At 49.3% G+C, this 22,561-nt stretch overlaps 1 protein-coding gene across 5 annotated transcripts in view; it reads left to right on the forward strand.

Moving 5' to 3' along the window:
* The window catches only part of DPH5 (diphthamide biosynthesis 5), a 54,733-nt gene that overhangs the window by 23,056 nt on the left and 9,116 nt on the right, over positions 1-22,561 (forward strand). For all 5 annotated transcript variants that reach the window (XM_033151508.1, XM_033151505.1, XM_033151507.1 and 2 more), the window contains exons 4-5: positions 3,505-3,613; positions 12,478-12,598. In XM_033151508.1, coding sequence (XP_033007399.1) covers positions 3,505-3,613; positions 12,478-12,598 — 230 coding nt within the window. The remainder of the gene's footprint in view (positions 1-3,504; positions 3,614-12,477; positions 12,599-22,561) is intronic.

Below are 22,561 nucleotides of genomic sequence, written 5' to 3' on the forward strand. Positions count from 1 at the left end.
ATGAAAGGCCTGGTTAAAAAGGAACGTTTTTGCCTGGCGCCTCAAGGTGTATAATGAAGGCGCCAGGCGAACTTCCCTGGGGAGAGCATTCCACAGACGGGGAGCCACTGCAGAGAAGGCCCGTTCTCGTGTTGCCACCCTTGAGGAGGATCAGTATACAATCAGCAGCACAAAAACGGCGCACACAAATCTACCAAACCATTCCACGTATTGAATTCTATATTGGTAGTCCAATCAAAAAGAGAGCAATGCAAAAAAGTCAAACAAAGAAGCCACAAACAGAAAACTCATTCAAGTGCTGCTGATTGTATACTGATTTACCACGAGTATTGGCAGCATAGGTTTATTTTTTCAGCTCAACCCTTGAGGAGGAGGCACGTGAAGAATGGCCTCAGAAGATGATCTTGGAGTCTGGATAGGTTCATATGGAAAGAGGCAAGTCCTTGAGGTATTGCAGTCCTGAACAGTCCTGGGAGTTGTAGTTCAAGAACATCTGAGAGCTGAAGTTTGAGAAAGGGTGCCATACAAGAATAAATCCATTGAAAGGTTCTTGAGCCAAGCAATCGCAGTATCCATTGCATCTGATCAGCAACTATAATCAACAGCACAGTACGCTTGTTCAAAGGCCCAAAAGGAGAGAAATAGTTTGAGTTGTCGCCAGAACCTTTGCTGCCTGATTTCAGAGAAACCCCTATTCTAAGCTCAAGTAGAACACTAAAGAAGGTTCAACTATTAGGGGTTCCCTGGCCAATCATAGAATTGTAGAGTTGGGAGGGATGCCAGGGGCCATCTAATCCAACCCCCTGCAGTGCAGGAATCTCAACTAAAGCATCCATGACAATTGTGGCTCAGGGGAAGGATAGTATCAGGAGAGGGGAGAGTTTTTCCGCTTGTTTGTCCCCATGCCATTTAGGACTTTCTATGTCAAAATCATCCAATTGAACTGGGCTCAGTGACAGATAGTCACCATGCCATCTCTAAGGGTAGCTCCACACAGAGCACATTGCGGTGGTCAAGCTGGGACATTCCTAAGTTCCAGGCTTAACTTGTCCAGGAACAGCGATAGCTGGCAATCGGCATTCTGTGCCACTGGGCCACCAGAGCCTCTGGTGACAAGCTAGAATCAAGAAGTTACCGCAGACCCTATATGGGAAAAGCTGTAAATCCAGTTCCCTTTGGCTAGTACTCCAAGTGACAAAAATGTTAGGAAAGGAGCGGGGTTTAGGCAGAGAGAGACTTTCCGGGGCGCTTTTGGAAATTCAGTGCCTGTGGCTGGAAAAGGGCTGCTTAATCATGCTTCCCCGCCAGATGCCGTTTCTGTTCCCTGCTCACCTCCATGGAATGAGCAGCACTGAACTAAGACACCTTGGGGAAAAGAGGGCAGCTGAAGCCATTGTTCAGCTTTGCGTTTCTTATTTAAATGCATTTCCACACCCGGCTGCCTAATGCAGTGAACATGATTGATGAATACTTGAGCAGCAACATTTACAAAGTCGGAGCTTTCAGTAATCATGGATGCTGCAGAAGAGGTTATGTTTTGGCAGCTATGTTTGGATCGGTCTGCCTTGCAAACGTCGCCACCCCACAAAATAGTTCAGTTGGGGCAGGCCATATAGATTCAGATGACCCCTTTGAGCAGAAGTGAGGATAGCGGTCTGCTTTAACAGGGGGATGCAGCTCTCTTAACTGAAGCATCAATCTGTGCCTTAATTTGCATTCTGTTTGCCCACTCTAGTACTCTTCCCTTAACTTTGCCCAACCATTTGTTTCTGTACGTCCCTCTGAAGAGAGTGGATTTTTAAAGAAAAAGTTAGGTGTCTGTCTGGCATATACAGTACAGATCTAGCACTCCTGAGGGGTGACAATCCATCTTCCCCGAAGTTCTCCTCAATAGCAAATGGGAACAGTTAGAAAACAAAAGCCCTCTTGCATACTGGTGCAAGTTTAGACCATGCATGCAAAGTTTCTCATTTACAATTGCACGAAGGCCTGTTTGCACAATAATTAAGAAGAGGATGGGAGTTATGCCAGTGCTGCTCTGCGTGGTGATGTTTGCCCGTCAGCAAGATGCTCTGCAATCTTCTGTAAGAAGCAAACAAGAAGGGGCTGTCTAACTAGCAGGCAAAACTGCGTTATTACAGCGTTATTCAAGTTAAAACGCAAAAAAAGCTGCCTTCTTCACCTTCCGCATGTTTACGTTGCTAAAGTGTCTTCAGTGCAAACTTAGAACCTGCACCTGATCTTAACTCATTGTACTTGTGGTCCTGAGCCGTTGAAGGCTTTATCGGTCAAAAAGTGTACAGATTCACCCTCAGGATCTTTGCTTGTTTGTGTATGATGCATTATGTGTCTTTTGCAAAGGACGAAACAGGAGAACCAACCTCGAGGTGCTGAAGAAAGAGGAATGCACTTAATTGCAGTAAATAAAAACTGTGTTGCTTTTCCTCCAGCATCTTGAGTTTGGCTCTCCTTTTTCCTTTTACTTCCTGTGCTTCCTATATGCATACAGGCACTTATTTATTTGAGTAGCTGTGAGAAGTTTGGTAGAAGCAGGACATTTTTTTGCAGCCAGAACTCACTGGAACTCCATTACGGCACCTCTCAGGTGGGCGCCATTGCCATTCTAAAATAGCTCACTCATGGCGAGTTCCGGCACCTCTTTTTCTAGAAAAAGAGAACTGGGTAGAAGTACCGTATTTTTCACTCCATAAGATGCACTTTTTTCCTCCTAAAAAGTAAGGGGAAATACCTGTGCGTCTTATGGAGCGAATGGTGGTCCCTGGAGCTAAATTGCCCGGGGGCCAAAAGCAGATTGTGCTTTTTATTTTACAAAGAGAAAAGGGGGTGTTGAAAGGAGCCCGCTCAGCAGCTGATCAGCAAGAGATCAGGAGAGAGATAAGAGTCCGGGCTCCCTTTCAGCCCCGCCCTACTATGTTGAATGTGCTGCAGAGGGAGGTTGTTTGTTTCCCCAGGACATATGACTGGCTGATTAGATTATCTGTCTGGAAACAGTAGAAACTGCTCCCTTTCCTTAAGATTTTTCAGAAATGTGAGTTGAACCCCATAAAAATGGGGCTTTTCCTCTTTGCATTTCCCCCTTTGCAAAAAAAGCTGCAAAACTTTTAGCTGATCCTCAAAAAAACAGGGCTTTTAGAGGAGGAAAAGGAGAAAAATATTTTTTCCCTTGTTACCTCCTCTAAAAATGAGGTGCGCCCTATGGTCCAGTGCTTCCTATGGAGCGAAAAATACGGTATACTTAATCGGCCTCCCCACAGATAATACACACACACACACACACACACACACAGTGCTCTTCAGATGTTTTGTTGAACTACAACTCCCATCATCCCTGCCTATCGGTCAGTACTGGCTGGGGGCTGATAGGAATTTGGGAATCCAAGGTACGTTTGGAGGGCACCAGGTTGTGGAAGACTGTTTTAAGTCAGTGAGGCCTAACACAGGCCCTCTGTATGCCCCATATAACCCACTGCCTCCTTGCTGCAGGGCGACTACACACAGTGACCTTGTCCTCCGGGCGGTGAAGTTGGGAGTGCCCTACAGAGTCATCCACAATGCCTCCATACTGAACGCCGTCGGCTGTTGCGGCCTTCAGGTAACTCCTCTCGCGCACGTGGCGTCCCGGCAGCGGGAAACCACAACTCTGTTTACTTCTCCGAACGGGTTTCTGCAGAGCGCAGGCTTGAGGCACGCCATCCGATCTGTAGGAAACAGCTGCGAGAAGTTGCACACTTTGTGGCCGAACTTTCTGTGGTGCTTGCTTTCTCTCTCTCTCTCCTTTTTTATAAAACAGCATGATGTAACTGAGCTTCTAAGAAGTAAAAGCTTTATTTCTATGAATGTGGGCAATGCTGTTCTTTATGCCGCAGAAGCAGGGTGGATAAATATCAATGGGTTTTTTCGTTTTTTTAAAAATCGGATTTATTTTTTATTTAAATCAGATTTATTTTTTAATCAGATTTTAAAAATAAAATGCTTTTGGAGGAAAAAAAACCTTTATAAAGATAGTTTTCTATTTAAGTTACATTATAGTGCAAAGGCTATTCATCAGAAAATAAGGATTTGATTTAAGTTTTTCATGTGTGTTAAAACTCAGCCTGTTGGGTTTTTTTTAACAAAAAATTGTTATTAACCACATCAGTTAACAAACATGGATACATATGCTATGATGTTATTGCTTTAGTTAAATAAATTGTTTAAATTGTTTTTCTCCTTCCAATAAAGTACAGCAGAAAAGTTGTCCAAATATAAACATCTGTCTATGTATTTCTAACCAAATCAGTAACTTTTGATATAACTGTAAAAACTACTCTGAAATTTTATTATTCCAAAAATGAAACCTTCATCTGGTTGTAAATATTAAGATTATACAAGCAAGAATGAGTCTTTCTGTAAAAAAAGAAAAAAGATTTAAATTAAGTCTTACTGACTAGTGATTTAAATCATGATTTAAATCAAATCCACTCTGCCCGGAAGCGAATATTGGAGAGGCTAAGAGAGAATCTCTGCACTGGCTGTCGTGAAGCTGAGGAATAATAATAAAATAATAATAATAATATTTATTATTTGTACCCCGCCCATCTGGCTGGATTTCCCCAGCCACTCTGGGCGGCTTCCGACAGAAACCAAATACAACAATATCAAACATTAAAAACTTCCCTAAAAAGGGCTGCCTTCAGGTTTTTTCTGAATGTCAGGTAGTTGTTTATTTCCCTGACCTGTGATGGGAGGGCGTTCCACAGGGCGGGCGCCACTACCGAGAAGGCCCTCTGCCTGGTTCCCTGTAGTTTTGCTTCTCGCAGTGAGGGAACAGACAGAAGGCCCTCGGCGCTGGATCTCAGTGTCCGGGCTGAATGATGGGGGTGGAGACGCTCCTTCAGGTATACAGGACCGAGGCCGTTTAGGGCTTTAAAGGTCAGCACCAACACTTTGAATTGTGCTCGGAAACGTACTGGGAGCCAATGCAGATCTCTCAGGACCGGTGTTATGTGGTCTCGGCGGCCACTCCCAGTCACCAGTCTAGCTGCCGCATTTTGGATTAATTGCAGTTTCCGGGTCACCTTCAAAGGCAGCCCCACATAGAGCGCATTGCAGTAGTCCAAGCGGGAGATAACCAGAGCATGCACCACTTTGGTGAGACAGTCCGCGGGCAGGTAGGGTCTCAGCCTGCGTACCAGGTGGAGCTGGTAGACAGCTGCCCTGGATACAGAATTAACCTGCGCTTCCATGGACAGCTGTGAGTCCAAAATGACTCCCAGGCTGCGCACCTGGTCCTTCAGGGGCACAGTTACCCCATTCAGGACCAGGGAGTCCTCCACACCTGCCCTCCTCCTGTCCCCCAAGAACAGTACTTCTGTCTTGTCAGGATTCAACCTCAATCTGTTAGCCGCCATCCATCCTCCAACCGCCTCCAGGCACTCACACAGGACCTTCACGGCCTTCACTGGTTCTGATTTGAAAGAGAGGTAGAGCTGGGTATCATCCGCATACTGATGAACACCCAGCCCAAACCCCCTGATGATCTCTCCCAGCGGCTTCATATAGATATTAAAAAGCATGGGGGAGAGGACAGAACCCTGAGGCACCCCACAAGTGAGAGCCCAGGGGTCTGAACACTCATCCCCCACCACCACTTTCTGAACACGGCCCAGGAGGAAGGAGCGGAACCACTGTATAACAGTGCCTCCAGCTCCCAACCCCTCTAGCCGGTCTAGAAGGATGTTATGGTCGATGGTGTCAAAGGCCGCTGAGAGATCCAGCAGAACTAGGAAACAGCTCTCACCTTTGTCCCTAGCCCGCCGGAGATCATCGACCAGCGCGACCAAGGCGGTTTCAGTCCCATGGTGAGGCCTGAATCCCGATTGGAAGGGATCCAAATGGTCCGCTTCTTCCAGGCGTGCCTGGAGTTGTTCAGCAACCACCCTCTCAATCACCTTGCCCAAGAATGGTAGATTTGAGACTGGGCGATAGTTGGCCATATTGGCCGGGTCTAAAGATGTTTTTTTAAGAAGCGGTTTAATGACCGCCTCTTTCAGCGGGGCTGGGAAGGCTCCCTCACAGAGGGAAGCATTCACCACCCCGCGCAGCCCATCGCCCAGCCCCTCCCGGCTAGCTTTTATAAGCCAGGATGGGCAAGGATCAAGGAGACAGGTGGTTGGTTTCACTCGTCCAAGCAGCCTGTCCACATCCTCGGAGGTAACAGACTGAAATTGATCCCACGCAACTGGACTAGACAGGACTCTGGCACTCTCCCGCCCTGGCCCTGCTCCCACGGTGGAGTCTATCTCTTTCCGAATCTGAGCGATTTTATCTGCAAAAAACTTTGCAAACGCATTGCAGGAGATCTTGGGGTCCCTACCAGGCCCCGATGACGAAGGTGGCTCCGATAGATTCCGAACCACCTGAAAGAGTCTCCTGCTGCTATTTTCCGCAGATGCAATAGAGGCGGTGAAGAAAGTCTTCTTCGCCGTCGCTATCGCCACTTGGTAGGCTCGACGTTGAGCTCTAACCTGTGTTCGGTCGGATTCAGAATGGGTTTTCTGCCACCGGCGCTCTAGCCGTCTCAACGATTGTTTCATCGCCCTCAGCTCCGGGGAAAACCACGGGGCTGTCCGGGCTCCATGCAACCGGAGAGGGCGCTTCGGAGCCAAACAGTCAATAGCCCTGGTTAGCTCCACATTCCAGCGGGCCACCAGGGAATCGGCTGAAAGGCCATCAACATGGGATAAAGTATCCCCTACCACTCTCTGGAAACCATTTGGATCCATTAAGTGGCGGGGGCGGACCATCCGAATTGGTCCCACCTCCCTGCAGAGGGGAAGGGTTGCGGAGAAGTCCAGTTGCACCAGGAAGTGATCTGACCATGGCACTTCTTTAGTTTCACTTTTTTTTAATGTCAGATCACCAACATCCATAGAGGTGAATACCAGGTCTAAGGCATGTCCTCGGCTATGAGTTGGACCAGACTTATTCAGGGACAGCCCCATGGAGGCCATGCTTTCCACGAAGTCCCGAGCGGCCCCTTGTAAGGTCGTGTCGGCATGGATGTTAAAATCCCCTAGGACGACCAAACTAGGTGACTCCAGGAGAACATCCGCCACGACCTGAAGCAGCTCGGGCAGGGAATCCTTGGTGCAGCGGGGAGGTCGGTACACCAGAAGGAATCCTGTACTGCCCCTATTGCCCAACTTCCAGAACATGCACTCAGAGAACTGGGTCTTCCCAATAGGACGCCTGGTGCAAACTAATGACTTCCTAAAAATCACTGCAACCCCCCCTCCCCGCCCAGATGGCCTGGGTTGCTGTGCGTAAGAGAAACCTGGTGGACAAGCAGCGGCAAGGACAGGCCCATCCGCTTCATCCAACCAAGTCTCTGTTACACATGCCAGGTCAAGTCCACCATCCACAATCAAGTCGTGGATGGCAGTGGTTTTATTCAACATTGACCTGGCATTGCACAGCAGCATCTTCAGGTCATGTGGGTATCCCTTGCTGAATCCAGTATCCGTCCGGTCAGGACCAGACCCGGAGGCAGGAATAGTCCTCAGACAACGACTAAACCTGCCTCCTCGGCAATGACATGGTCTGGTCTTAGCGTAACTCCTCCTCCTGCCCGTGATCACTGAGATCGGTTGTCCCAGTGCATCCCACCCTGTGGAACCTGCCCCAGCCATTTTGTTGGCCGGGACCCCCTCCCAGGCAGCCCTGACCCCACCCCTTAAGAACAAAATTAAACCTATATAAAAACAGAAAACAAAACACAACAATACAAACCAAAAACTATAAAAATTACAAGTAACCAAAATTATACAAAACTCAAAACCCCACTAAACATCTATCCCACCCCCACAACAAGAAAACTTAAAAAGATGAAAAGAAATAATAATAATAATAGAAACATTTTAAAACATTTAAGAAAAAAAAGAAAAAAAAACATTTAAAAAAGAGCTGGACAGCAGCAGCACTCAGGCACTCAGGCAGGGGGGTCCTCCTGGGCAGCAGCAACCAGCAGCAAAGCAGAGGCAGCAGCAGTCCTTTTGAGGCCTTACCAGGCCCCGCCCTGGGCCAGTTGGTGAGTGGCAGGAACGGGGCCCTCAGGCACTCAGGCAGGGGAGTCCTCCTGGGCAGCAGCAACCAGCAGCAGAGCAGAGGCAGCAGCAGTCCTTCTGAGGCCTTACCAGGCCCCGCCCTGGGCCAGGTGGTGAGTGGCAGGAACGGGGCCCTCAGGCACTCAGGCAGGGGAGTCCTCCTGGGCAGCAGCAACCAGCAGCAAAGCAGAGGCAGCAGCAGTCCTTTTATGGCCTTACCAGGCCCCGCCCTGGGCCAGGTGGTGAGTGGCAGGAACGGGGCCCTCAGGCACTCAGGCAGGGGAGTCCTCCTGGGCAGCAGCAACCAGCAGCAAAGCAGAGGCAGCAGCAGTCCTTTTATGGCCTTACCAGGCCCCGCCCTGGGCCAGGTGGTGAGTGGCAGGAACGGGGCCCTCAGGCACTCAGGCAGGGGAGTCCTCCTGGGCAGCAGCAACCAGCAGCAGTGCAGAGGTGGCAGCAGTCCTTTTGTAGCCTTTTCAGGCCCCGCCCTGGGCCAGGTGGTGAGTGGCAGGAACGGGGCCCTCAGGCACTCAGGCAGGGGAGTCCTCCTGGGCAGCAGCAACCAGCAGCAGTGCAGAGGTGGCAGCAGTCCTTTTGTAGCCTTTTCAGGCCCCGCCCTGGGCCAGGTGGTGAGTGGCAGGAACGGGGCCCTCAGGCACTCAGGCAGGGGAGTCCTCCTGGGCAGCAGCAACCAGCAGCAGAGCAGAGGCAGCAGCAGTCCTTCTGAGGCCTTACCAGGCCCCGCCCTGGGCCAGATGGTGAGTGGCAGGAACGGGGCCCTCAGGCACTCAGGCAGGGGAGTCCTCCTGGGCAGCAGCAACCAGCAGCCAATAATAATAATAATAATAATAATAATAATAATAATAATAATATATTTGTATAGTTGTTATCTGGGGTTTGGCCCCTGGGGCAGGAGCTGAGAAACAGCTGAGCCTCAGGTACACATACGAGCCACAATGGATGGGTTTTAGTGCACTTCTCATCCTTCCTGCGATTTCCACTATGTTTCAGATAAATGAAAGGGGAGTTTCCACGTCGCGTAGCGCCAAACTAAATTGCGGAACTGCCACAAGAGACATGGCAACGGTCCCCAGGAAAGGTAGCTTTTAAAGTGGGCTTAGACCATTGGAGAAATCCGCAGAGGGCTGGGTCTGTCAACGGCTCCTAGCCCTTCCCCCTAAATGGAGCCTCCATTATCAGTGGCAGTATACCTGTGAGTGTCAGGTGCTGGGGACAAATTTGATTTGTATCGGTGGATTTGACTTGTGCCGAGAGAGATTTGAAACAACAAAAGTTAGGGGTGCTTTCTTAAACAATAGCAATTTGATGTTCGTAAAATAAGGGCTGACTTCCTTCTTTGTATTTTAATTTAAGTCTGATGTTGTCGATGCACACAGGCTCCTGCTCCATTAGTCTGGCCTTGGTTACTGAATAACAGGAAACACCTTTGTAGGGTTTTTTTAAAAAAAAAATATATTAAAGAACATGAGCTTAAGCTGATGGCTTGTGTCTGTTGGGGAAGGCTGCAGCCGAGTGGCTTTCTAAGCTACATGCGTTTAGAGTTCAAACTCATCACAATGGGGCCAGGGTGAATAATGGTCAGGAGAGACGGAGAATTCTGTGGACTGGGCATTGGAGCAATGGCTTCTTTCTGTCTCGTGATTTTTAAAACCACTTACATTGACCCAGAGCGAAGGAACTGATAGCTGTATGCTTTGGCAGACTGTGATCAAGTCTGGGATTCAGCAAAAGACAAAAGGGGGGGGGGACCTTTGACCTAAACAGGTAAATACTCCAAAGTTAAAATACTCAAGCCGAGTATAAATCAAAGGGTTAAACGTTGCCTATTGACCTTTTCCCCTATTTTGAGTAATGCAGTGGTCAGCTGACAGTAATTCCTGGTTGTATTTTGAGCAAATTCCCACCTACCCACCCATCCCGTCAAGTTACTGGCAGGGCTATTTTGGTTGTGAAATGCAAAATCTGGATTTCTCATTCTCTTTCTGTATTACCCAAGTGTCGTATTTAAAGAGGACGCCTTGTGTAATATTCCAAGAATCATTGACTGAGCAAGAGCCATTGACAAAGGGGCAGGGACGTAGCTGGACCAATGGTGTATAAGATAGGCTTTCTAACTTGGCAGCGTAGGATGACAGGCACCTTCTGAATGGGGACAGGTTCCCCATTGCTGCCCGCTCATCTATGAAAGAGCAACAGCACTGACATGTGAGCTGTCTCAGGCTCAGTACAACGAAACTCTGCTGAATAAAATTTCAGGCTGCGTCAAGATAAAAAAAAGGCAAAGCAAAATAAAACACATTAAAAACTACACATAAAACTACACATAACGGACCGAAAATGTTTAAAATGTTTTCAGAAACAAAACAAAAACAGGAGAAAGATATGACTTCAGAAACTCAACAGGCCTTAGCTGAGATAAATTCCAAATCCCTTTTCATGAGACTGTACGTCTTTACAGCAAAAGAGGCTACCTTCTGAGCCTTGTAATAAAAAGCGTATTTTTTTAATTTCATTTTCCAACACTTCAGTTTCTTTAAATATCCCCCACTTGCACCCCTGCTTCAGGATCTTGGACCCAACAATTTAAGAATAATGCATTGAAATCATTGAATGCATTGAAATTTATGCTGCCAATAAAGTTTGCATTCAAGAATATAACCAGTGTTGCTCCTTTGGAAATACATAATTTGCCTGGAGCTGGTATGCTCCCAAATCTCTCCATTGGTCCCAACTGTTCAAAACAGAGTTGAGAAAAAGCTTTCCTGTATTCTGTTTTCAAGGGAATGTTTCTGGCTACATTTCCAAATGAATTCGGACCCTGAACCAAGAATCCATAATGCAGTAATACATCTGAAAATTTTTGAAACTAGAAACTGTCCAGAGCGAACACCATCTGTTCCTCAGACTCACGAAGCTCTGCCTTGTCTTCACCCATATGAATTATTCTGCACCAGCGATTCAGCGTCCTAATCTATATTAAGCCCAGGACGGCGTCAAAACCTAACTGTGCCCCAATTAAATAAGCAGGAGTAGCTTTGAATATCCCAGAAATCATACATAGAAAAAATGGGCATTCAACTCTTTCGACTAAGGTGATATTTACAAAGCAAAACTCAGCATCTTTGGGAGTAAAAGACTCCTTTTGGAATTTGAGAAGGATACAGGTAGTTGAGATTCAAAAGCACTCCGTTTTATAAACAACTCAAGAACCAGCATGGAAAAGTGAGGGAGGGAAATGTTATTCTCTCCACATCCATGTCAAACCATTGCAGAAGTTCAACTTGGAAATTCCCAAAGGAGCATTTTACTCTGAAAAACATTGACTTACAAGGAAAAAAAATGTTTTGCATCAGAGATCACTGGGTCCTGTTTTGTTTTCTTTGAGGTGCTTTCCCTGTTTTTTTCTTTCTTTCATTGTTTACAAAGCCCCAAATGTCTCCACCAAAAAGTGCAAGTTTTTCTTAAATGAAACACAAAAACCCCACCCAATAAGACTAGTCTTATTGATCCCAGGCACCTAAAACTCAAGACTTTATTTAAAGCTTGTACACAAACAGCTGCTTTAAATTTATTTTGCGAAATGTGCAAGGTCGTAAGATCCTGAAGGCAGGGGGAAAATACCTCAAAATATCAGTTATGATTTACCTTTGTCCGTTCTGTTTGTGTACCATTTTCCTCTCCTTGTTTTCATTGGGCACTGTTCACAACCAACTCATTTTCTTTTGAATGCTTTTTGTAAACGTTTCGTGCCAGCTTGTGATGTTGAAAATAATTTATTTTTTTAAAGTGTGTTTACCATCCTATTTGGAATCTTGAAACACAGGGCTTTAAGTAGGACTTGAACTCAGGCTGGAACAAACAGCTCACTCACACACGCACACACATACACTATGGCAGCTGATTTATCTTCTGCAGAGGTATGGGGGAATAATTTTAAGTTGTTGGCGAATCTTGCATTTAAATATCAAGCAGCCGCTGATTTTTCTCTTTTTTTAAAAAAACAATTTTATCCGCCTCGCCCCCACTTCAGCCTACAGTGTGACGTTCCTCGGAGGCATTGTTGTTTTTAATTTGTCAATCTTTTTATCGTTATTATGAGCCACTTTTTAATTCAACTTGGAAAAGCAGGTAGCTGTTTCTCCGAGCCCCATCTGGAGATAGCAAGGATTAAATCTAGGCCTTTCTGCAGGCAAAGAGGTGCTCCAACACCGAGATCCGGCCTTTCCCATCAAAACCTCTCAATGTTACTCATCGCATAACGCCATGTTGTGTCTACAGTCTTAATTCTGATAGGTGTCTTTCTCATTATCATCTCTAAACACCCCCCCCCCCGACCCTCTTTTCTTGGCAGCTCTACAATTTCGGGGAAGTTGTATCTGTCGTTTTCTGGACCGATACATGGAAGCCCGAGAGCTTTTACGACAAAATAGCCAAAAACAGAAGAAACGGCATGCACACCCTCTGCTTACTTGGTAAGGACCACTTCCTCTTTTTTAAAAGAAATATTTTTATTCGGTTTTACATTTAATATTTACATTGGTATATAAATCATAATCATATACAAACAGGATTTTCTGAATCCCAGACTTCCCTCCATGTATTCCATGGTTATTCTTTTTCAACTGCATTGTATAATGTTCTCCATATTTCCTTAATAGTCAATTGTTACCATAGTTCTTGTTACATTGCAAGTTTTGTTAAAATCTTGGCAGTGTTTTTAATTGTTTACAGTGTGTTTTACAAATTTTCCCCGTTCTTTATTAAACTTGATGTCTTCCTGGTTTCTGATCTTCCCAGTCATTTTTGCCATTTTAGCATAGTCCATCATCTTTGTTAACCATTCTTCTCTGGTAGGGACTTTGTCTTCCTTCCATCTCTGGGACAGAAGTATCCTTGCAGCTGTCGTTGCGTACATAAACAGTTTTTTTCTGCTCCTTCAGTATTCCTGAACCGAAAATTCCTCCTTCTGGTTTCCCCCCACAAAAGTTATTTTAAACTTTTTTTTCAATTCATTATAAATCATTTCCCAATATGCTTTTGTTCATTGCATGTCCACCACATGTGGCAGACAGGGCCAGATTTCGGTTTGATGAGTCCCTAAGCTACTGAAGATAATGGGACCCTTTACATGTCCAGCTGCCCTTTGTCAACAACAAATTGTCACTGTTTTTTGTGTTGAGTATATGCTATACGGTAATTTATGGACCTAATAGGTATCTAAAGCCATTTGCACATGTTGCCATGCAACCAGTCCATGCAGAATGTAGGTGCCCTATATATAGAAATGAGCAAACCAGTGATATTTTAGGGAGCAGGCTAGCAGGCGGGACCCATTACTTACATCACAGGAACCTACACAACACAAAACACAGTTGCTGTATGTAGGTTTTATTTTATTTGTTTTTTTATCTTACATTTTGGAAATGTTCATCTAGGTTTTTTTCCCCTTTAATTTTTTTGGGGGGCCCCAAGAGAGTGGGGCCCTAAGCTATAGCTTGTTTAGCTTATACGTAAATCCGGCACTGGTGGTAGAATGTGCCTTCTTTTTCTTTATACTTCCAACAAATATTAGTAGCTGCTCCAGTGTGGTGTAGTGGTTAAGAGCGGTAGTCTCGTAATCTGGTGAACAGGGTTCGCTTCCCCGCTCCTCCACATGCAGCTGCTGGGTGACCTTGGGCTAGTCACACTTCTTTGAAGTCTCTCAGTCCCACTCACCTCACAGAGTGTTTGCTGTGGGGGAGGAAGGGGAAGGAGAATGTTAGCCGCTTTGAGACTCCTTAGGGTAGTGATAAAGCGGGATATCAAATCCAAACTTTTCTTCTTCTTCTTCTCTATGCATTTTTGCTAATTTAGTAGGAGAAGGACCACTTCCTAATATCACACTTAACCAGCCGGCGTTATTTAGAACGCTCAGCAGCCGAGCAGCTATTGAACATAAAATGAGTCTGCTGGATTAGGGCGGTGGCCCAGCCTTTTCTCATGGGGGCCAACCAGTTGCCTATGGGAAACCAGCAAGCGGGATCTGACCACAAGGAGCGTCCTCCCCTCCTTTGGCTTCCAGCAACTGGCATTCAGTCCAACCTTTGAGGCAGAGCATCACTAGTAGCCATGGGTCGCTTTCTCCTCCATGACAGCCTCTGCCCTTGCTGTCCAAAAACAGAAGCAACAGCATCAAACTGTAGACTCAAAGCCAGTGTGGTGCAGTGGTTAAGAGTGGTAGACTCCTAATCTGGTGAACCGGGTTCGTGTCTCCACTCCTCCACATGCAGCTGCTGGGTGACCTTGGACTAGTCACACTTCTTTGAAGTCTCTCAGCCCCACTCACCTCACAGAGTGTTTGTTGTGGGGGAGGAAGGGAAAGGAGAATGTTAGCCGCTTTGAGACTCCTTCGGGTAGTGAAAAGCGGGATATCAAATCCAAACTCTTCTTCTTCTTCTCTTCTTCTTCTTCTTCTTCTTCTTCTTCTTCTTCTCCGCCTTACGCATCCTCTGCCTTTTTTTTACCTGCAGCAATTGCTTCTTTAAGAAATAGCAAAGCTGAGCAAAAACCCCAAACCCTTCCCTAGACATAGGAAAATAGCACGTCGTGGAGCTGAGCCTCTGCCTTGTTGTTGTGGTTTTCTTCTATGTACAGGTTTTTGTGCTTTTTCTCCTTCGGGAGACACCTATCCCAACTCCACTCTCGCAGCCCAAAGGTAAAACAGTCCAGCAGAAGTTTTTACCGGTAGATTCTGCTGAATTCTGTAAACTGGCCCTTAGCCCGGTGGTCATTTAGTTGTCTGTTAACACTGAGAAAAGGAAACGAGCCCTGCCCATGCCATCAGCTTCCTGGCTTTGAGGTCTTAAGTTGCAATCATCATCCAGCGAAAAGGAAGTTTTAGCAAGATCATTTCTTTACTAGGATCGCCAGGATTTTTACTGCGTCTTTTACAGCAGTTCCAACAGAAGGAAATTAAGGTTTTCCTGGCATGAGGAGAAACCACTTACACTTCATAGTGTAACTGGTTGTGTTCCACGCTACTGTTAAAAGCAGGAGAGCTTGATCAGTAGAAACAGGAGGCGATCCGACAGTCTCTGCGCCTGGGCAGGATTTATTATAATCGTACAGAGCTTCTCAGACTAAATCCAGCCTTGCATGAAACCCTCCAGTGTGCGAGAGAGGGAGAGATTATACAGATGCATTCAATCACAGACGGAATTTTGATCAGGATGGAAATCAGACTGATGCAATTTGCAAGCAATTAGATCATTCCGTGCTGTTTAGATATTGAGGTTGATCGGGGAGAATTGAGTTTCCTCCGACTGGCAGGATCCTTGATTGCAGCCTGAACGAAACTATTCTCCCAGTGCTAAGCAGGTTTTCTACGAGTTTACAGGACACTTCAGACACTTTACAGGACATAACTGTTTACCGGGGTTCCTACAAGCATAGACAGCCTCTGTCTGTGGCTTCCACTGCTCTCCTTGATCACAAGCCAGGATTGTATCCGCAAACCTCCCAAGTCAAAAGGCGATTTCCATGTGCGCACCGGAAAGAGCTGCATTTTGCCAGCATATAATAAGTTTATAAATCAAGTCAGAACATGCATGCAGAATTTTTCATGCATTCCAGGAATTGGCATCTGGAAGCTGTCTGTACATCAGGACTTGATTGTAAATCTTCTCTAACTGTTGAAATGTATGAAAACCTATACGGTGGGGATTTTGGAAAGCATTTTAGAGAGAAGTGGATTTAATCGGTGTTAAATGCTCCCAGCCACCAATGTAATATGTCATCATGGCCTCACCATACAGCTTAATCTGTCCATTTTGCATTTCATTGACCCTTTCTCTCCCCTCCATTCTTTAAGAACTGCAAGAAGGGAGGGTTGACAAGCAAGCATTATTGTGTTTTTATTTTTATTTTTTTAATTACCTGCTGACTTTTTCATATAAATGATGCAAAAAATCTTACAACATTCAAGTTTGGGCTTCTTCTGCTCCCCTCTTCCTGTTCTTGTGTTTCTTTGTCTCTGCAACAATTCTGCACTGTGAAGTGACTGGCATCCCCAACCTTTGGCCCTCCAGATGTTTTGGACTACAATTCCCATCATCCCTGACCACTGGTCCTATTAGCTAGGGATCATGGGAGTTGTAGGCCAAACATCTGGAGGACCACAGGTTGGGGATGCCTGATTTAAATATTAAAATGTCCTTTATTGAGGAGCTGGTGGAAAGTGTGTTTGCTGAATACAGATTAAATCAAAATTTAATTGACTGAATGAAAAGAAATTGCCACTGTGTATAAATGGCAGGAGAAAGATTATGATGCTAGCTCACTTCCCATAGAGAGGGGGTGGAAGGAAAGGTCTGTTGATATTGGCATTCATAGCAATAAATTGCGGGTACACTCATGGAAAGCACCATTGGTGGTGGTGAGAACATGTCAGAGAAGGCCATGGATCAACAAGATCCTAAGTAGGTTGTGGGCGATATATCAATACTTTGTCTCTTACCATTATGGACTCCAGACCGCAACAAAGGTTTCCTGTTTTGTCACCCTGTAATATATCGAGAATGCACTGCCCAGCTGGCCTCGCAGACCCGGCAGGCAGAAAACAGCACTTTACTGCAAAGCAAAGCCTTTACTGCAAAGTAAATAGCCATTTCCCGCCTGCCGGAAATGCAAGGCATAAGCCCCTGTTGCCTCTCAGCTGGCAATGCAGAGTAAAGAGGCAGCTGGAGAAATCCCTTTAGCACACAGCGCTTGCGGGATCAAGGACTAGGCTTGGGAAGTCAGATTCTCATCAAGATGTGGACACTCTTGCATCCAACTGTGCATGCTGGGGAAACTAGAGTGGGACAATTGTGCACGTACAATTATAAAGGGTACTGAGAAATGTCAGTAGCAGAACAAGAGATTTGGCCGGAAGAAAATGCTTTGGCTGTAGCTTCTATCTATAAAGTAGTGCTAAATAACTGTCCTGTATCTGAGGAAGTGTGCATGCACACGAAAGCTGATACCAAGAACAAACTCAGTAGGTCTCTAAGGTGCTAATGGAAAGAATTTTCTATTTTGTTTCGACTATGGCAGACCAACACGGCTACCCACCTGTAACTGTCCTGTCAGTGCAAGGATTTCTGCTTGTGCCATGGGGCTTCACCTCTTCTCCCCACCCCTGCATGCCTCCTTAATCCATCCTAGGCATTTCCCCAGTCTCCAGAGCATATTTGGGGATGACGGAGGGGGAGGAGAAGAGAGGAAATTCCCACTACACAAGCAAAAAGCCTTGAGCTGACAGGACTACGGAGTTGGATACCCATTAATTTGCAATGGGTCTTCCCTGACTATGGCTTAGTTAGATGTCACTCCCTGGCTGTTAAGCAGTCATTTACAATTTGGCTGCTTCTTCTTTTAACCATCGCCTTTGTCTTGAATTTTGTTGGGGCTTGCATGCCTTCTCCTGTGTATTGCGTCTGTTCTTGTGCTGGCCCCAAGGGTTTGTCCATGAAGCGAGGTCCAAGTCCAGTCCTGGGTCTAGGGGTCCAAAGGAGGTCAATCCGGCGGGGAGCAAGGCAGGGAGCAGGTCAAGGTCCAAGGCAGGTTCAGGCACAAGGTTGCAGGTTGAGCACACGCTTGCAACTAAGTTGCTCACGCAACTTGGGCTGGGTCTGGCTGGCTTTTATCTGGCCCTATGCTTAGGGCGGTCCCGATCCTCCGGAGACTCGCCTCTCCTCCGGGCCTGGAGGCGAGCACTCCTCCTGCAGACACTTAACTCCCTTCGCCTCTCTGCCCTGAGCCTCTGTAGCTCAGGAGAGGCTGGTGGGTTACTAGACCCAGGGGATGCCTCTGCTTCTTCTGACGAGGCTGGGAGTGGAGCACCTGCAGGCAATGAGTCCTCCCTCCCATCAGGAGCCAGAGCAGACTCTGCTGATGCCTGCACCTGGGGATCCAGCACAGGTGGGGATCCTTCAGGCTCAAGCCCTGGCCCCGGCTCAGCTGGTTCTGGAGGCGGGGAATCCTGTGCAGGCTGGGATCCCTCAGGTTCAGCATCAGAGTCTGACTCCCAGGCCATCACACCATCCCCCCTCCCAGGCCTCCCCCTCAACCGAGGGGCCGGACCAGGCTTGCTGGGGTAAGCTGCATGGAAATCACGGAGGCAGGCAGGTGCGTGGACGTTTCCCGCTGGTTCCCATGAACGATCCTCAGGCCCATACCCCTTCCAGTCGATGAGGTATTGGAGCTTCCCCCTGCGGTATCGTGAGTCGAGAATGCGCTCCACCTCGTACTCAGGCTCCCCCTCAACCAAAACTGGCTGCGGTCGTGGATTGTCCGGGTGGAACTCGTCGGGCGGGGCGACTGGACTAAGTAGGGACCGGTGGAATACTGGGTGAACCTTGAGCGATGGAGGTAACTGGAGGCGAAACGCCACCGGCGACACCTGCGCAGTGATGGTGAATGGGCCGGCAAATCGTGCATCCAGTTTTCGTGAGGGCCGAGAAGGATGCAGGTGACGGGTGGAGAGCCACACCCGATCGCCAACACGGAGTTCTGGCCCCTCCTGACGATGTCGGTCAGCCTGGGCTTTGTATGCGTCCTTGGCTTGGCGCAGTTGCTCCATCAATAATTGTTGCTGGGACTGAAGCTCCTGAAGCCAGTCTGTCACTGCGGGGACCGCGGAAGCTGGCAGCACGTCCGGGAACAAACGTGGATGGTAGCCGTAGGAGGCCTGGAACGGGGTCTGCTGGGTGGAGGCGTTCACTGCATTGTTGTAGGCGAACTCCGCCAATGGCAAGTGATCGACCCAGTCATCCTGCTGAAAGCTGCAGTAGCACCGGAGGTACTGCTCCAACACCGCATTTGCCCGTTCCGTCTGGCCATCGGTCTGCGGGTGGTGGGCCGAAGATAGACAGACCTCCGTCCCAAGGGTCTGGTGCAGGGCTCGCCAGAAGTGGGATGTGAACTGGACGCCGCGGTCAGAGACCACACGCTCGGGCAGGCCATGCAGGCGGAAGATGTGCTGCAAGTACAGCTGCGCCGTTTCCTTAGCTGTGGGTATGGACGGGCAGGGGGCACAGTGCACCATCTTAGTGAAATGGTCCGTGAAAACCAGGAGGCAGGTACAGTGACGAGATGGGGGCAAGTCCACCACAAAGTCCAGCGAGACCGTGTGCCAGGGACGCGGTGGGACTGGTAATGGCTGGAGCAGACCGGGGGGTCGCCCGGTAGGACCCTTGGCCCGCCGGCAGACGTCGCAACCAGCAACATAGCGTGCCACATCAGCCTTCAGGCGGGGCCACCAGAACTCCCGGCTTACCAGATGGGTGGTCCGGTACCGCCCAAAGTGCCCTGCTGCTGGGGCATCGTGGGACATCTGGAGAACCTCAGCCCGCAATGGTCCTGGTGGGATGTATAGACGACCCTGGTGCAGCAGTAGGCCCTGGTGCAGGGCCAGCCCCGGATATCGAGGGCATGACCCGTCAGACAGTTCCCGGAGCCGTTCCTGTGCCCAAGCGTCGACCCGTTGCTGTTCTCGCACCCGAGCCTGCAGCGGCTTAGCCTCCTGAGTGGCCAGGAATGCGGCTGGTGGTAAGATAGTCGTCGGTACTGCCTGCTGTACAGTGTCTGCGACGTCCTCAGGTTTCCGGGACAGGGCATCCGCTTTCCGGTTTTGGGAGCTAGGGATGTAGCGGATCCGGAACTGGAACCGGGAGAAAAACAGCGCCCACCGGATCTGCCTTTGGTTCAACTTGCGGGTGGTCTGGAGGTATTCCAGATTCCGGTGGTCCGTTCTCACTTCCACCGGGTGTCGTGCCCCCTCAAGATGATGGCGCCAGACCTCAAAGGCCACCTTGATGGCCAGTAGTTCCCGCTCCCACACGGTATAGTTACGCTCCGCCGGAAGGAGCTGCCGGGAGTAGTAAGCGCAGGGTAACAGTGGCGCATCGGGTCCGTGTTGCTGAGACAGGATGGCACCGAGAGCCGTACTGGAGGCATCAGTCTCCACCACGAAGGGACGAGAGGGATCAGGATGCTGTAAAATCGGCGCCCTCTGGAAACAGGCTTTCAACCCCTGAAATGCCACTTCAGCCTCCTCATCCCAGGAGAAGGGCGTCTTGGGGCGCAGCAGTCGGGTTAATGGGGTGGTGCGATGAGCATAATCTGCAATGAAGGTCCGGTAATAGTTGGCGAACCCTAGGAACCGCTGTAAGTCCTTGCGGTTCCGGGGCGCTGCCCACTCTCGAACCGCAGCCACCTTCCCAGGGTCCATCTGCACCCCGTCAGGGGAGAGTCGGTGTCCAAGGAAGTCCACTGACCGCTGGTGGAACTCGCACTTGCTGAGCTTGGCGTACAGGCGGTGCTCCCGCAAGCGCTGCAACACGGACCGAACATGACTCTCGTGACGGGCTGGGTCACGGGAATAAATCAGAATATCATCTAGGTACACCACCACGTATTTGTCTAGCAAGTCCTGGAACACGTGGTTGATGTACCGTTGAAACACGGCGGGCGCGTTGCATAATCCGAACGGCATAACCAGGTATTCAAACTGCCCATACCGGGTCCCGAATGCAGTCTTCCACTCGTCCCCAGCACGGATCCGAATCAAGTTGTAGGCCCCTCGGAGATCCAGTTTGGTGAACATCTGCGCCCCCTGCACCCGCTCCAGCAATTCTGCAATAAGGGGCAAGGGGTACCGGTCTGGGATGGTGATCTTATTCAGGGCCCGGTAGTCATGGCAGAGGCGAAGCTCCCCACACTTCTTCTTAACGAAGAGTACAGGAGCGGCAGTGGGTGAGGTAGAGGGTCTAATGAACCCACGTTCCAGGTTCTTGCGAAGGAAGTCCTGCAAGGCTTCACGCTCTGGCTCCGAAAGAGAATATAGGCGGCTCACAGGCAGGGGCGCCCCAGGCTGTAGGTCTATGCCGCAGTCGAAGGACCGATGAGGCGGCAGCTTGTCTGCTCCCTGTTCCTCGAACACGTCTAAATAGTCCTGGTACACGGCAGGGAGCGTTGACACAGCCTGCCCCATGGGGGCAGCTGCTACTAACTCGGACTGAGCACGGGAACCCGGGTCTGGGAAGCGTACAGTCCGATTGACCCAGTCGATCTGAACATTGTGTGACTCCAGCCAGTCCATCCCAAGCACCAGGGGAAACCGGGGCATGGTGGCAATGTCCAGGGTTCGCACCTCCCGGTGCTGCTGGTAGCACAGGACCAAGGGCTGGGTCTCCCGAGTAACAGCGCCCGAGCGTAGGAGCCGTCCGTCAATTGCCTCCACCTGTACTGGTTCCGGCTTGTTCTGAAGCGGCACCTGATGCTGAGTGGCGAAGGCAGAGTCCATATAGGAGCGGGTTGCCCCCGAATCCACCAGAGCGTGGGTGAGAATCCAGGGCCCACCGGGGGGGTATAGACGCACCGGTATCATGAGGTGTTGCAATTCCACTGGTGAGGGCCCATCATGCGATGCTTGGGTCCCCAGGTAGCCTGGGCCATCGGCTACTGGGGTTGGCAGTTTTCCCTGCGGCTGGCGTTTCTCAGGGCAGGTTCGGGCGTAGTGTCCACTCCCACCGCAGTAGAGACACAGGTTCCCCTCCCGACGCCGAGTCTTTTCCGAGGGGGAGAGGCGAGGCCGCGCTGCCCCGAGCTGCATCGGCTCCTCCAATGACTCAGCTCTGGCCACGGAACTGCAGGGAAGCACCGGCGCCGGGAGCCCGGAGTGCCGGCGGCCCCGGGCCTGGCGACGGTCCTCCAACCGATCGTCTATCTGCAGACTCCGTTGGATGAGGGCATCCAGTGTGGCAGGGCGATCCAACGTGGCCAGCTGATCCAGTATCTCGTCTGAAAGTCCCTCGAGATACTGGTCCCGCAGGGCAGAGTCGTTCCAGGTCAAGTCCTGCGCCAGCAGCCGAAATTCCGTGGCGTAGGTGGCCACTGTGGACTTGCCCTGTTTCAACCGCCGAATTGCCCGATTGGCTTGACTCCCCTTCTGAGGGTTGGCGAACGTGGTTTCCAGATGATTGCAAAACCCCGTATAGTCTGTCAGCAAGGGGGAGTCTTGCCGGAGCAGCGGCAACGCCCACTTGGCCGCCTGGTCCTTCAGCAAGCTGATCAGGAAGTGCACCTTGGTGCGGTCGTCAGGGAAATCCCGAGCTCGCCCCTGAATATACAGCTTGGCCTGGGCGAGAAACATGGGAAAGCTGGCTGGGGACCCATCAAATTTCTCTGGCAGGGCCACTGGGTACTTGCCAGGAGCTGGGGCGGCGGCCCCAGGAGCCGGTAGGGCATCCAAACGCTGCTGAAGCGCCGTAACCGCATTGCTTAGCTGCTGCACGGTGTGGGTCAAGGCCTGGTTCTCCTGGGCCAATGCCACTAGCGCAGCCGCCTGGTCAGCCATGGCTACTAGTTCCTCCCGAACGCACCCCAGCGAAGGGGGAGTGCGGGTGTGGCGTGAG

This window comes from Lacerta agilis, chromosome 6 (genome assembly GCF_009819535.1).
Source record: "Lacerta agilis isolate rLacAgi1 chromosome 6, rLacAgi1.pri, whole genome shotgun sequence".
NCBI lineage: Eukaryota > Metazoa > Chordata > Lepidosauria > Squamata > Lacertidae > Lacerta > Lacerta agilis.